The sequence below is a fragment of the Typopeltis vanoorti genome, chromosome 3 (assembly GCF_054136105.1).
Source record: "Typopeltis vanoorti isolate ZY-2024b chromosome 3, IOZ_Tvanoo_1.0, whole genome shotgun sequence".
Lineage (NCBI taxonomy): Eukaryota > Metazoa > Arthropoda > Arachnida > Uropygi > Thelyphonidae > Typopeltis > Typopeltis vanoorti.
In genome coordinates, this window is record NC_143551.1 from 17,056,798 (window position 1) to 17,071,622 (window position 14,825).

At 33.5% G+C, this 14,825-nt stretch overlaps 1 protein-coding gene across 2 annotated transcripts in view; it reads right to left on the bottom strand.

Moving 5' to 3' along the window:
* Trm1 (tRNA methyltransferase 1) overlaps nt 1-14,825 on the bottom strand; it is a 182,111-nt gene that overhangs the window by 113,691 nt on the left and 53,595 nt on the right. For both annotated transcript variants that reach the window (XM_090390569.1, XM_090390568.1), the window contains exons 5-6: nt 6,174-6,286; nt 1,179-1,327 (exon numbers count right to left, since the gene is read on the bottom strand). In XM_090390569.1, the coding sequence (XP_090246695.1) occupies nt 1,179-1,327; nt 6,174-6,286 (262 nt within the window). The remainder of the gene's footprint in view (nt 1-1,178; nt 1,328-6,173; nt 6,287-14,825) is intronic.

Below are 14,825 nucleotides of genomic sequence, written 5' to 3' on the forward strand. Positions count from 1 at the left end.
TCATAACGGACGTCATTCTTATGCACACATATTCCTTCCACATCATCCATTTCTTAAGAATCTTTTGCTTAATAAGATTACACAGCCATTTGACTCCTACCCTATTTATTCTTCAAAGTCTTGGGACACATTCTGATACTGCATCATTTAAGCATTTTTTTTAAATACTTCCCATGATCTGTCAATATTCTACTCAACTCAGTTGGTCATAATTTTCTGCTTTGTAGTTCAGTATGTAACCTTTTCTGACTGTAACATTCATAAACTTAGTCACTTCCCGAGTAATTACCACATGATCGCCGTCACCAACCTGAGGCAGAATAATTATGTCTTTAACTGAAATACCCTCTGATACTATAATCAAATCTAATACTCTTTGACTTTGAGATTCTTCTGTCACATGCTGCTTGAGGAAGTTGTCTCACAACAGCTCAATAAATTCAGTTTCATTCTTCTGATTGGCTAGCAGATTTTACTGCCACCCAATCAATATTTGGATAATTAAAGTCCCCGTTATGATTATTCTTTTCATACCCATTATCTCTATTTGGTGATGCATTTCTTATCATTAGTAACTGATCCACCAGGTCTGTAACAACACCCCACTATGTAATTGATCTTGTTAGATTCTACCTCACACCAGATGACTTCAAATTCACTACCACATGAAATACTGTTATTAGTACCACAATCATAGATCTCAACAGTAACTGGATTCAAGTCAACTGATATCATTAGCAGCATGCCCCTTCTCTCCTATCCTGTCTATTCTTCCTAAAAATACTGTACCCTTTACACTCAGTACCAATTAATGTCTGATTCTGATAGCCAGATCTCACTAAATTACCATTTGTAAATAAATTCAAATGCCAATTTTAAAGTAAATGGAAAAGTAAGTGGGTGAAGCTGAACAACAGGTTTGGTCTCCCAAAGTGTTTCCTGGATTATTAACAATTTAGCTCAACTATAACACACTAATTTTCAACTTTTCATGAATGAAATCATCATTATCATAAAATTATGAAACAAAATCAAAAGGAAAAAACAACATGAAGTCAGACATATTCCTCTAACTTAAAATACTGAACTGCCCTTTAAGAAAACTACTAATTTTCATAATTTCATAATTTCTTTTACTTTGTAAGTTTATAGAAGAATTAAAAATTTGTTTGCTTCACCTGGTGCTTTTTTTAACAAGTAATGGGCTGGTGAATATCTGCAAAAACAACCTGATATAAAAATCTGCACTTAACGAGAGAAGAGGAACAATGTAACGTCCATATCTATTTGCATGGGATTCCACACATTGTAATGCTATCCTTAATGCCTGCAAAAAATAAAATAAAAAGTCTTCACAAAAAAAAAAAAAAAAGTTTGAACAGAAAGTCTTATCTAATGCTTTAGCACAAAGACAATTATGTTTCAATATGAAAATATCAAATGAAAAGATAATAAATATATTCAGAGTAATTTTATAGCTAAGATCTAACTGAAAGCATGAGAAAAAAACAACCTCAATGAGTTGCCTTGGTGATATTTAAAATGCACTGATTCGAAAGCATCCATATACTTTCCTTTTATTAGTACTAATGATTACGAGTTTCATTGCTGATAGTTCTTTTTGAACTTACAAAAGATATATTTTAGAGAATCAGGGAAAATACAAAATTTTAGATTTAATAAAAATTCATATGTTGATAAAAAGAATATCCGATTCAATTTTTTTTTTAACTCTGATTTATACAAGGATTGAAGAAAGGTTGTGGTAACACTGTTGCAAATCATGTCCATCAACCCTTAATCTAAGTGATTTACAACAGATAGTAGCAGTAGTAGTACACTTTGCATAAGTCATTCTATAGAGAAAGGTTTATCACAATAGCAGATGCAGAAAACAGGTACCCTTTGCTATTAATGACAGGTGAAAGCAAAGAGTAGCTATGTTGGAAAAAAACCACAATGATCAAACCAAAGACTGATGATGCTGCAAATTAATCAAGTTTTTTCCTCCTTATATAATTCAATCTACACAAGAGAGGTTGAAGAACTCAGTTGTTCAACCTAACTTAATTTCTAAACAGCTGAAGATTATATTCTACAGCAGTTTAGAAATCACTTTGGGGAGGGCTGAATAGAAGTATACAAAGCACACTGGCATCATCATCATGATCAACATGGATGCCAGTTCAGTGGAAGACTACCCAAGGAAGTAAACAAAGAAAAGATGAGGCTATTTGTAAGGCAATGGCTGGAGCAAGTCTGTGAGAGGTGAGCAAATAGATTAACTGAAATGCCTTCATTCAGAAGGCATCAAAATTTCAGTCATCAAAACATACGCCACCCCAAATGTGAGAACAGTATTTGGACAGATTTATTATTATTCTTATTGCATGACACCTCCAATGAGTCAAAGGGCTCATCATGGGAAGGCACTCGACTCTACTCGCTAAACACACATCACTGTCTTCCCTACTACTTAATTCTCTAACTACACACAATGACACTAACCATCAACACCATCAATAACAACAACAGTATTTTTTGTTTGTAAAGTGCATGTATTCTCATGGACTATTTGTCTATATGTAGGATGAAAAACTGAAGTTACCAGGAAGGGGAAAAACCCACTACCTCCATGTAAGATCAGCTAACTAACCTTCAATTGAAAAAGCCCATATAAAGATTCCTCTCGCCACAATGAGAATCAAACTCAGGTCTTTTCCAATCGAAGGGTGCAATGTTCTGTTGTTCTTCCATTTGTTGTTCTGAGCTATTAAGTACAAACTTAGTAGCGATGGATGGAAAGTAAAGTCTTGAGAAGAAAAGAACACAGAGATTTGTGGAAAGGGTAAGGAAGCTAAAAATGATGTGGCAGGAAATGCTAGAGATAAATTTCAGCTAAAGAGCCAGCTGGTTGGCCAAGTGGTTAATGTATCTGCTCTCCAGCCAAGATGCTGCAAGTTCCAATCCTGCCAAGGGCATGGATGTTTGTGATTGTCCTACTAACCAATTACCATATCTACTGCTGTGATCTGTGTACTGGTCACAGCAGTAGATATTAAGTCAATCAATCAGCTAAAGAAGATCAAGTCTTGAAATAACTCTTGACATAATCATAAAGAATCACCATTCCCAAGGCTGCCCATACTAAAAAAACTTGCAATATTCTTTATAATAATTTGGAATATAATCTGAATGATAAGGTTTGAAAAGATAGTACTTGTAAGTTTTTTTCTAAAAAAAAAAATAAATAAAAATATAAAATAAAACAGGAAGTGGAAATATTTTGATCATTTATGTTACAATCTGTCGTCGATCAACCAGGCATGAAGCCAAACTGCTCTTTTGCGATCTCCACCTCCTCTCTCAGTCTTCCATCAAGAACTCTTTCTAGGATTTTCATTGTGTAGGACATCAACTTTATTCCTCTATAATTCTTACAGTCTTGTATCTCCCCTTTACCCTTGTACCTAGGGACAAGAGTTTGGGTTAAGGTAGATGATGGAAAAGTTTCAAGAGAAAAAACAGGAGCTACATCTGGTGTTTATTGATTTGGAGAAAGTGCACGATTGAGTGCCAAGGCAAGAAGTCTGGAGGTGTCTAAGGAAGAAGAAGGTACTGAAGAAATATGTCAGGTTGCTGCAGGAGATGTACTTAAATGTCAAGACAAGAGTTTGGACCTGCTTGGGAGAGACAGAAAGCTTTCAAGTGACATCTGCCTTGCATCAAGGGTTAGCATTAAGTCTGTTCCTGTTTATTATTGTGATGGAGGTAGCGACAAAAGAGGTGAGAGAAGACGGGCCTTGGACAATGCTGTATACGGATGACATCGTGCTGTGTGCAGAATCAAGAGAAGTGGCAGGTAAACAGGAAAGATGGAGGAGAGTACTGGAAGAGAGAGAGGTATGAGGCTGAGCAGTAAGACAGAGTATATGTGCTGCAAAGTGGATGGCAGCCAAGAGACAGATCTGGAGTGGAAGGAAATGTCATCAGGAAGGTTAGTGACTTTAGGTTACTTAAGTTCAATGGTGAAAGAGAATGGAGAGGCTGAGAAGGAAGAGCCATGCAAGATACAATCTGGGTGGAGGAACTGGAGAGAGAGAGAGATGGCTGGAGTGCTATGTGATAAGAGGATGCCGGTCAATCTAAAGGAAAAAATCTACAGGACAGTGGTGAGACCAACTATGATGTATGCTATGGAAACTGTGGTCCTGAGTAAAAATAACATCAGCAGGATGAGGTAGCAGAGATGAGAATGCTTAGGTGGATGTGTGGTGTGATCAAAAATCATCGTCTGAGAAATGACTATGTAAGGGGAACTTCGTTCCTAAGTCACAAATTTAGGAGCAAAGATACAAGGCAAGGTTGAGATGGTTTGGTCATGTGACAAGGAGGGAGGATGAATATGTGGAAAGAAAGATCACGCAAAGGGATGTGCAGGGGAGGAGGAAGTAGGGGTGGCCAAAGAAGAGATGGGGAGGAGCTGGTTGAGGAGACTCATTAGAAACAGCGACCCTACTTAAGTGGGGGATAAGATGCAGAAGAAGAAGAATGTTACAATATAAATAATAATAATAATTATTATTATTATTATTATTCAGGTCTCCATGGAGTCAAAAGACTTATCGTGGGAGGTCCTTTCTGAGAAACACAAGTCTATCGAAACTCATCGAGGGAGGTCCCTCCTAGGAAACACGGTCCATCATACCACTCCTTAAACGAATTGACTGTTCTTGCTCTCACCAATCTATCAGGCAATGCATTCCATGGTTCAACCATCCTCCATGCAAAGAAACCACTCTCACCCTCTTTCTCACAGTTTCCTTTCATAACTTCCAGGGATCGCCCCTTGTCAAGACTCCCTCCCGCTGTTTAACCAAGCAAAAGAACTTCCCAGTGTCAATCCCGTAACCACCTCTCAACAGTTAAAAAGTTTCAATCACATCACCCCTCCTTCTATCCACCAAACTCTGCAGTTCACACTCCCTCAGCCGATCCTCGTAACTAACATTGTACAGTCCCGACACCATCTTTGTTATCTGCCTTTGTACCCTTTCCACAGTTAATTTATCCCCTTCAAATCCTGGGGACCAGATCTGAGAACAATAGTCTAAGTGTGGTCTGATCAGAGTCTTATACAACGGAATGATAACCATTTTATCTCTTCAGGTCAGTGTCCTTCTCATTATTGCAGCAATCCTCTGTGTTATCTTTACTACCTTTGCAATATGTCCTCTAAATTTCAGGTTTCTATCAATCATCAACCCTAGATCTCTTGTCTCCCCTACTTTCTCCAGCTTAACTCCTCCCATAGAGTATGCAGCATCCCATCGATGTGTCCCAAACTTCAAGACCTTACATTTTGGTGCATTAAACTGACACCGCGAATCATCTGCCCATCTATCTAGCTTATTCAAATCCTCTTGCAGGGCTACCACATCTGCAGTATTACTAATAACCCTTCCCAGCTTCGCATCATCCACAAACAACCAAATATCCCCTTGCAATCCACGGACAATGTCACTGATATAAAAGTTAAACAATATATGTCCCAGTACTGAGCCCTGTGGAACCCCACTTGTAACCTTCTGCCTCTTTGATATTGCTCCACCATACACAACTCTCTGATACCTATCGGACAGCCAATCCTGAATCCAGTTGACCAATCTGACATCCAGACCCATGTGCTGCAACTTGAATATCAGCTTATCATGTGGCACCCTGTCAAATGCCTTTGCTAAGTCTAGGAAAATGGCAGTATATAGCCTTTCCCTCATCTAATGCTCTCATCAAATAAACTGACATTTGATTATATAAAGCAATTTTAGGCATTCCTTCATCTTATCACTCATTTTCATCAACATTTTTCTTACTTTTAATCCCATCTTTCCCATGTGCACATATGTGTAAGCATCATAAACAACTCATTTTAAATAATGAAAAAAAAATGTTAGTTTTAGAATTTATAACATATCAGTATTTCTAAAACTTGCTAACACATTTTGGAAATGGCCATGTTACGACAGAAATAAAAAGTAATTGTATGCATCATTAGCAGCAATTTATAGAACACACACACAAATCATATGAATTCAGAACTTTTCAGAAATTCATTAATTAATTAGTGGAACAGAAATAATTATTTTAAAAGAGTGGGGGAAAAATGTTTTTACCATTTCATGACAACTTTTACTCTTGAGTGAGACTGCTCCATATTTTGCCCTACAAGTTTCACTACTATTCCCACAGAGAATAGCCAAGTCTGTACATGTTATAAGTAGTAAACCTGACCAAAAAATAAAAAAATGAGTAAAATAAATTGTTATTCAGATGCAAACAGATAGATGCAACAAACAGTAATATCAATAACTTCATACTTACCAAAATCACAAATAAGCTCTATAAAGCATCAATTAAAAAATAACATATGGCCAGAACCTGGAAATTACTCAACTTCCCAGTTCCTCTGCATGGCATGCTACTACTAAACATTATTTTTAAATGAAACATTTTATTTAAATTCTACACAGTATACCACTTACTAATTTTACACAAAAAACACGTGTGCCATAATAAAAATGAATATATATTAATCAGAAATGTTTAATTTTATGTATTGTAAAAGTATAATATAAATTTGAATGCAAAAAGAACAGAAGAAATAAATAAAAGAGTAAATAAATAAAATAAATTTTTTTAAAAAATAATCATATTTAAAAAAAAAAAATTGTACAACTGAATTTCCTGAACTCCTGGAAGAGAAAGACAGTCATGACAATTTAATTTGGGACAATGGAGAAAATCCTTCAGCATCTTCTTTGAATAAGCATTTGAATTTAAAAGTACAGTTATGCAAATGTTTGGTAATATGCTAATAGCTCCTGTAATTAGTGTTGTCAATAATTGAGTATTGAGCCAAACCAGATTTGGAGAATATAAGAAGTAGCAGATATCATTGATAAGATTTTAAAGTGCCAATGAATTGGAATATCTTCAAAAGTTTTGCCAAACATTCAGAAATGCCTTTAATATAAGGAATAGGAGGTTCGGCAAAATTCTTCTTCTTTCTTTGAATGTTGAAAGAATCTGGCAATGATTTTACATATAATGCTAGGATTATAATCATTTAACAGGACCTTCTGCTCGATAGTTTCCAATTCCTTTTGAAGGGATACAGAAAGCAAATGCTATGCACTCTAAATACCAAGGATATTTATTTTTCTGAAATTCAATAGTTTTTTTTTTTTTTTTTTGATCAAACCCACAGAACAATCAAGTTGAGAATGGTAGACAAAAATTAAGAAATTTTATACATTACTGAGAGATAACTGTGTATTATTAATTTTTTATAAGTTACACATAAACACAGAGACATAGTTGAAAAATATTTAATTAAGAAAGATTAACTGTAGATATTTCAATTCATGTATTGTGGATCATTGTCAATGTAATACGATTGGAAATTAAACAATAAAAAGGTATATGGAGAATGGAATCTCTCCTTATATGGAGTCTTGCTTTTTTACCTTGCTGTCCACAACTGCATATAAGGAGAGATTCCATTCTCCATATACCTTTATTATTGTTAATTTTATTTAATTTCCAACTGTATTACAATCACAATGATCCCCGATATGTGAATTGAAATATCTGTAGTTAATCTATCTTAAGTAAATATTTTTCAACTGTGTTTATGTGTAATTCTAACGGAATTAGTTTTATAGCCTATGAAATCAACAATAGGTCTAAGATGAGAATTATTTTATGTAGTTTAGGTGCACAAAGACTTCTACTGCAATGCATGCATTTTTTCTTTTTTTTCTTTTTTTTTTGTATTCAATTTCTATTATTTTTCTTCAGCTTACAATAATGATGTTTTATAACACATAAAACAAAATGTTTGTGATTAATAAATATTAATTTTTATTGTGACATACATTTTTGTTTAAAATTATGGAAGTCTTACAGGTGTCTTTATACAAGAGGATATCACTTCTTTCATAGTGGCTTCCCACACAAGGAGACAAAAGAGACTTTCCAGTATTTTTAAAATAATATTTTTAAAATAAAATAAAAGAGACTTTCCAATATTTTTAAAAGAATAATATAAATTTGAATGCAAAAAGAACAGAAGTCACAATCAGTCACAATCAATGACTACATACTGAAAAACTACTGGGAATTTGATTATTCAGAGTTGCGATTCAATATTTCTAAGTCATCTTCATGATCATTCTACTCTGTCTTGATTGTGTTGGTACATCCTTCTTGGCTCTATGGTTTGCCATCTTGTTGTAATGTTGTTCTTAATAAAATCAATTAATTGCTGGTTGATTACTAATCAAAATGTAGGGAAATTTATATTTATACTGCACCACCCTATATTCAGATTAGTCTATGTAAAATAGTAGAATCAATCTTCAATTAACTTAACAGTCTTCTTATTCATACAGGCCAAATTTAATATTTTTCACTTAAGGCTCCTGCAAGGTTCGAACTTTTTATGAACGGTGCAATGAAAAAGAATCAGGCACACACAATATTGAAATCAACAAAACAAAACATTTAATACAAGGTTATATGACAAATACATAAATTTAACTCCTAAAATAAGATAATACAATTAACTTAGTTCTTCAGGTCAAAACATTCATATTAAATTAGACTTCAAATCTTCAGAACAAAATTCACAGTTCTCTCAATAACAAAGATTGTTCACACTGATCAATACTACAGAATTTCTTGCTAAATGAATTTGCTGGTATCACTCAGTTACACTCCATATTTAACACCTAGCAGCACTTATAACATTATCAATCGCGGCAGTTAGTGCTTCAAGGGGAGTTATTTTCAACTTCTAACTTCGGCTAAATTCAGTGAAACGCCACAGTAAATGTTAGGATATTCAAGACAGAACTATCACTTAAACCTTCACACTGAAATAAAATAAAATAGGACTGTTCTTACCGGGATTAATCCTTAGCACATCAGATTCAATGTGAGCACATTTCAAACTTATATTCACTTATTACTCCAATGGAACACTATTCAAAAGAATTCTTCAAGGAGATAACTGAATTATTATTTATCGCGCTACACAATTCTTGACGGGCTTACTATAGGGCAGAATAATTATTCCATGTTTACTACTGTATAACAAATTGAGCTTTGTACAATCCTTCTTTAAAGCGATATAAGAATATGTAGTAATTCTAAAATTTAGTGGATTTATTCTGTATCTTCTATTAATCTTCCGGTCTTTTAATTATCTCATTACGGCACTAAATTTTTATTACTGCCACCGCTGACTTTACTCTCAGCTGTCTATAAGTTTTCTCCTCGTCTCCGTACACTTCTGAATGCTACTCCCTTGAATTCCCTGCCCTTCAGTGTCCTTGTTTACTTTTACCTCTCGCTTATATGCCTTCCTTCTTCCCACCTAAAACTTGTTCACTCCGTCCAACTCATTAATTTCTCTTCTCCCAATTATCATTCTATTTTATTTCTATCTCCATGGCAACGATCAAAACAGAACATAAGCATTAGCATTACATAAGGTTATATCTTTACACTGAGTAATGAAAAATAATAATAAAAATATTATAGTTACTTAATTTCTCTTTCATTTCATTCACAAATAATAATAATAAAATATATGTTACAGTTTATATAAGGCACATAAAAGTTACATACATAGAATTCCTCATAATATTATTGAAGGAATAAAGTAATAAGAGAAATGTTATTTACTACAGAGTCCTTTCAATAGTATAATATACATTAAAATTATATAATTAAATAATAGCTGATAAAATTCAAGGATAATACGTGAATAATAAATCTTAAGCAAGGGAACTAACAAATAATATTTAAACAAGTCTTGCTTAGTATATGGTACATTATGTTAAATGTGAATGAAGAATAAAAACATACAAAACAATTTCATTCACAGTTTAACAATTGCAAGATAGAAGTATAATGAAACTGTGATCCTGACAACCACTGAACCCAGCTTTTCTTTGCCAAGTTTCTCTTCCACAATTTATTCTTAGCCTACTCTCAAGTATGCTTGCATAAATCTTATCTGCAATATTCATGAGGAAGAATTCCTCTAATTCACATTCAGTCTTATTTTCCTTTTTTATAGATGGAAACTGAGGTCACAATCAGAATTTGACCTTCTCACTAGGCCTAAATTACATTAGTGCAGCCATTGTAAAACTTTTATATCTCCATTTTTGAACATTTCTGGTAAAATAATATCTACTTTAAATCTAAAAGGTTCAACTTAAATGGATCAATTTTTCTTCAAAGTTGCAGAACAGCATAGCTTGATATAAAGCAGTTATACTGTTCTGCAGCTCCCCTGCTCACTGGGACTTGACATTGCTTGCATTCAACGTAGTATGGTCACTTAAAACAGAATGTGAAAGGAAAGGCATTGAAAAAGCATTTGACAAAGTTAAAAGAAGCATTTTATTTAACATATTAAATGAAAGACTAATACCAAATAATATCCTAAAAGCTATACTAAGTATATATGAAAATAATCAAATACAAATAAGATTAAATCATGAGCTATCATATACGAGAGAGATAAACCAAGGGGTCTGACAGGGATGTTCCCTCTCAGCAACTCCTTTTAATATTTACCTAAATGAAATAATAATAAAATGGAATAAAAATTTACATCAAGGTATTAAACTTTCTCCTACTGTGAACTTAAACACTCTCCTTTTTGCCGAAGACCAAATAATAATTACAAATTCTGAAGATAACTTACAGAAAGCTATTTTAGATCTAAATGAGACAGCCAAAGATTATGGTATGATAATATCAACAGAAAAATCAAAAACTATGGCCTTTAAAGGACAAGATCCAGCAAGAACTAAAATAGTAATAGATAACAAGATCTTAGAATTCATTTAACTACCTAGGATGCATGATCACATATGAAAATGAAAAAGATATAAATGTAAAATTGCAAAATATTTAAAAATAACAGGTGTAATTAACTCTATATTTAAACCAAACCTAGTTCAAAAACAAACCAGACTAAAAGTATACAATACATTAGCCCTACCACTCATTGTATGGAAGTGAAATCTGGACAAAACAAAAAGACAAACAAAGATTAATAACAGCAGAAATGAAGTTTATGAGAAAAACTGCAAAGTATACCCTATTTGATCAAAAAAGAAATGAAGAAATTATGAAAGAATTAAACCAAGAATCAGTAATAGAAAAAATTAAAAAATATAAATATAAATTACCAAAACAAGCCTTAAAGTACAAGCCATTAGGAAAACGAAAACCAGGACGTCCTCTTAAACAATTCAACAATGACTTCTAAGGCCAGAACAGGCCACACTAGGCCAAAATCCTTGATATGACTGATGATGTGAAATGAAGGGTTAGCAAAATAAGCGTTTCATGCCAAGACAGGCAGGAAAAAGACTCAGAGAAAGGCTAAGGTATAGGCGAATTAATTCAGTCAGAAATACCTTTAAAAGATCAAAATGTTAAATACGACAATATTGGAATGCTGACTAATTTGGAGGAAATCATTGATAGGAAATTAATAATAATATAATCTTAATCATGTAATGCTGTAATAGTAGTTTGTATACCCCTTGAAGGAACATCAGGAAATTGATGATGATATTATTAACCGTACCACTTATATTTTAATTATTAATATGAAATTTATTTTCATGTTTTTTTCCTCTAGTTTAATTGCCTTCAATTTTCATTAAAAAAAATATATATATATACACTCAGGTCTCTTTTTATGTGGATTTGAAGTTATACAGTATAGTATGCCCACAGATAAGAGACCTTTTGATGCTTCTGTGCATGTTAATGGAAGGAGAATCCGTTCCGATAATAGGGTAATCCAGCATTTCCCACTTTTCCTACGACGGAACATTTCACAAATCCTGAAATTTTCAAGGAACGCCTTGGTTATTTTGTAATGTATTAATTAATAATTAATTGTTAATTTAACTGATTTTATTATTAATTAATAACCAATCATTAATTATTAATTAAACATCATTAAATTAATTTGTGCTGATTTTCATTGACATATCCCATTCTGATCACCAAATATTTATATTATTATTATAAATACGAGTAAATGCAGATGTTTTCTCCTGTGTGCTGAGTTTCCCCCTCCTTTCGTACATCCTGGAGATTGCTTTGTAGGCTGGAGGTGGATGAATCATCACAAACACCTTCAATTAGAGATTTCTTAACACCAAAATTAAACAAAGTACCTTGTCTCTTATTTATATTAAAATTTAAATAGTTAGGCCTATTACTTTTAAAAAATCACGGCACTACGGTTTTGAAACAAGCACTTTCACCCTACAATACGAACTCGTGAAGAAAGTATTCAATATTACTAGATCTGAAAACTGGATACAGACTACCTTGATCTTCAATTTCAGTAGAAAAATTTTCTTTATACCTCCTTGCTGATTGGTCACTAACATTTGTAACACAGATGTTATTTCTTTCAGTTCTGAGAACAGAGGATACGCCACACATTGCTATAATTGCCTTGCAGGCAATTTTTATGACCAGTCATAAACAGCGGTATTCCCTTTCTCGAATGTTAAAAGGTTTCAATGTGTGAAAATTAATGATAATTCATGAATACTTAAACGTTTAAAAATACACGGCTTGGTCACTAACATTTGCTACACAGATGTTATTTAGACGTTCTAGATCTGAGCTTTTCAACATATTCACGAATGTTATTCTCCTCAGAATATTTCCACTATAAAATATTTATTCATGAAAAATGCTTAGAAAACTAAAACGACAAATTCCAGAAGAACTTCTCGCAGAACACTTATTCACCTTCTGCGGAACACAGTTTGGGAAACCCTGGGGTAATCAATCCGTATTGTGGTTTGGATGAGTTGTTTATTATTGCATGGTGAAAAATTAACTTCTCTTTTATGATCATTGTAGTTTTTAAAGTGGAAACTATTTTTCTTGTATAACAGTTGGAAAATTTTAGCTATAAAGCACGTGATTTTGTGTGTTGTTGACCAATTTGTTCATCGCCGTTGTACATAATGAACAGCGTGTTGTTGACCAATTTGTTCATCGCCGTTGTACATAATGAACAGCGTGTTGCAGCACATTGTGGCATAACTTGGTAACTTGTAAGCAGTGAGTATTCGTGAAGTTTAATTTTGCATGTGAGTAAGTGTTTGTCTTTTTATTATTGAAAGTCTAAATTTTGCTAATTGTTATTTTAAAGATTTAATTTGGCCCAATGGAGAAAAAATATTACTTTTCCAAAGAAAAGCAATTTCTTTGGAAATGAAAATTGCAATTTAGATCGCTTAGCAAAAGAAGAGGGATCGACGGCAATTGGTAAACATTTTAATTTAGGTGAATCTACTATAAGAGCAATTAAAAAAGAATGAAGTCGCAATAAGAAATTCTGTCATTTCTGGCACACAAAACTAAGTGCCAAATATCACTGTACTCAAGAGATGCTTTATTAGAAAACACAGAATGAGCGCTCGTAATTTGGATTGAAGAATTAACTCAAAGAATTCCTATAAGTGGTTATTTAATTAAACAAAAAGCTCTACGGTTTTATCAACAGATGAAGCAATTGGAGCCATTTACTTCTGCTTCCCAGGTCTTTAAAAAGGAATGCACTTCATAATGTGAAGATTACAGGTGAGATTGCAGCAGCAGAAGAAGCAGCAGCCAAAAATTTTCAAGAAGTTAGTCAGGATTATTGAAGATGGTGGATATTGTTTACGCTGACAAAACAGGATTGTTTTGGAAGAAAATGCCTAGTCGAACTTACATCGCAAAGTCTGAGAAAAAAGCAAGTGGGTTTAAAGCAAGCAAAGATCAAGTAACGTTGTTACTTTGTAGCAATGCATCAGGAGATCAAATGTTGAAACCCCTCCTATTAAATCAATTTCTAAGACTACGTGCTCTAAAAGGCAAAGATCTAAAACAGCTGCCAGTACATTGGATGGCTAATACGAAGACCTGGGTAACCACTGCTGTATTTACTGAATGGTTCAATAACTGCTTTGTACCAGAAGTGGAAACATATATGAAGCAAAAAGCTCTCGATTTTACAGTTTTATTAATTGTTGACAATGCACCAAGTCATCCGCACTTAGAACATCCAAATGTGCAGGTAGTATTTTTTCCACCCAATACAACAAGTCTTATTCAGACATTAGATCAAGGCATAATTGCTACTTTTAAAAAATATTACATTAAGCACACTTTTCAATATATATTGGATAAACTAGAAAATAAATCATTAACAGTAACTGATGTTTGGAAAAAATTTTCTATTTTGGTCTGCTTGAATCATGTTGCATCTGCTATTGCTGAAATAAGACTACATACTTCAAATGCCTGTGGAAAGCAGCTTGGCCTGGATGTGTTGCAAACAGTGTAACCATGCAAACATCTACATTATCAGCTGAAATCGTTACTTTGACACATGAAATTGGTGAAAGTTTTGATACATTTAACCAAAACGATGTAGAGAAATTGCTTGTGGATAATGTCTTAAGTGACGATGATATTATTGGATGTTGATTAACTTTAGACATCATCGAAGATCCAGAAAACAATAGTGAAGCGGAAGAAAAACCTGTCCCCCTTCACTGCAAATATAATTTGAGAAGGTCTTGAACTGTGCAATAAATTGGAAAATCATCATCAAATTCCTACCATGTACCCTCAAGGGGTGTACAGGAAATGATACTCGTGGAAAGGTGAAAAAAAAAAGAAAGAGGAAAAAAACATCTGCATTCCTTTCTTAG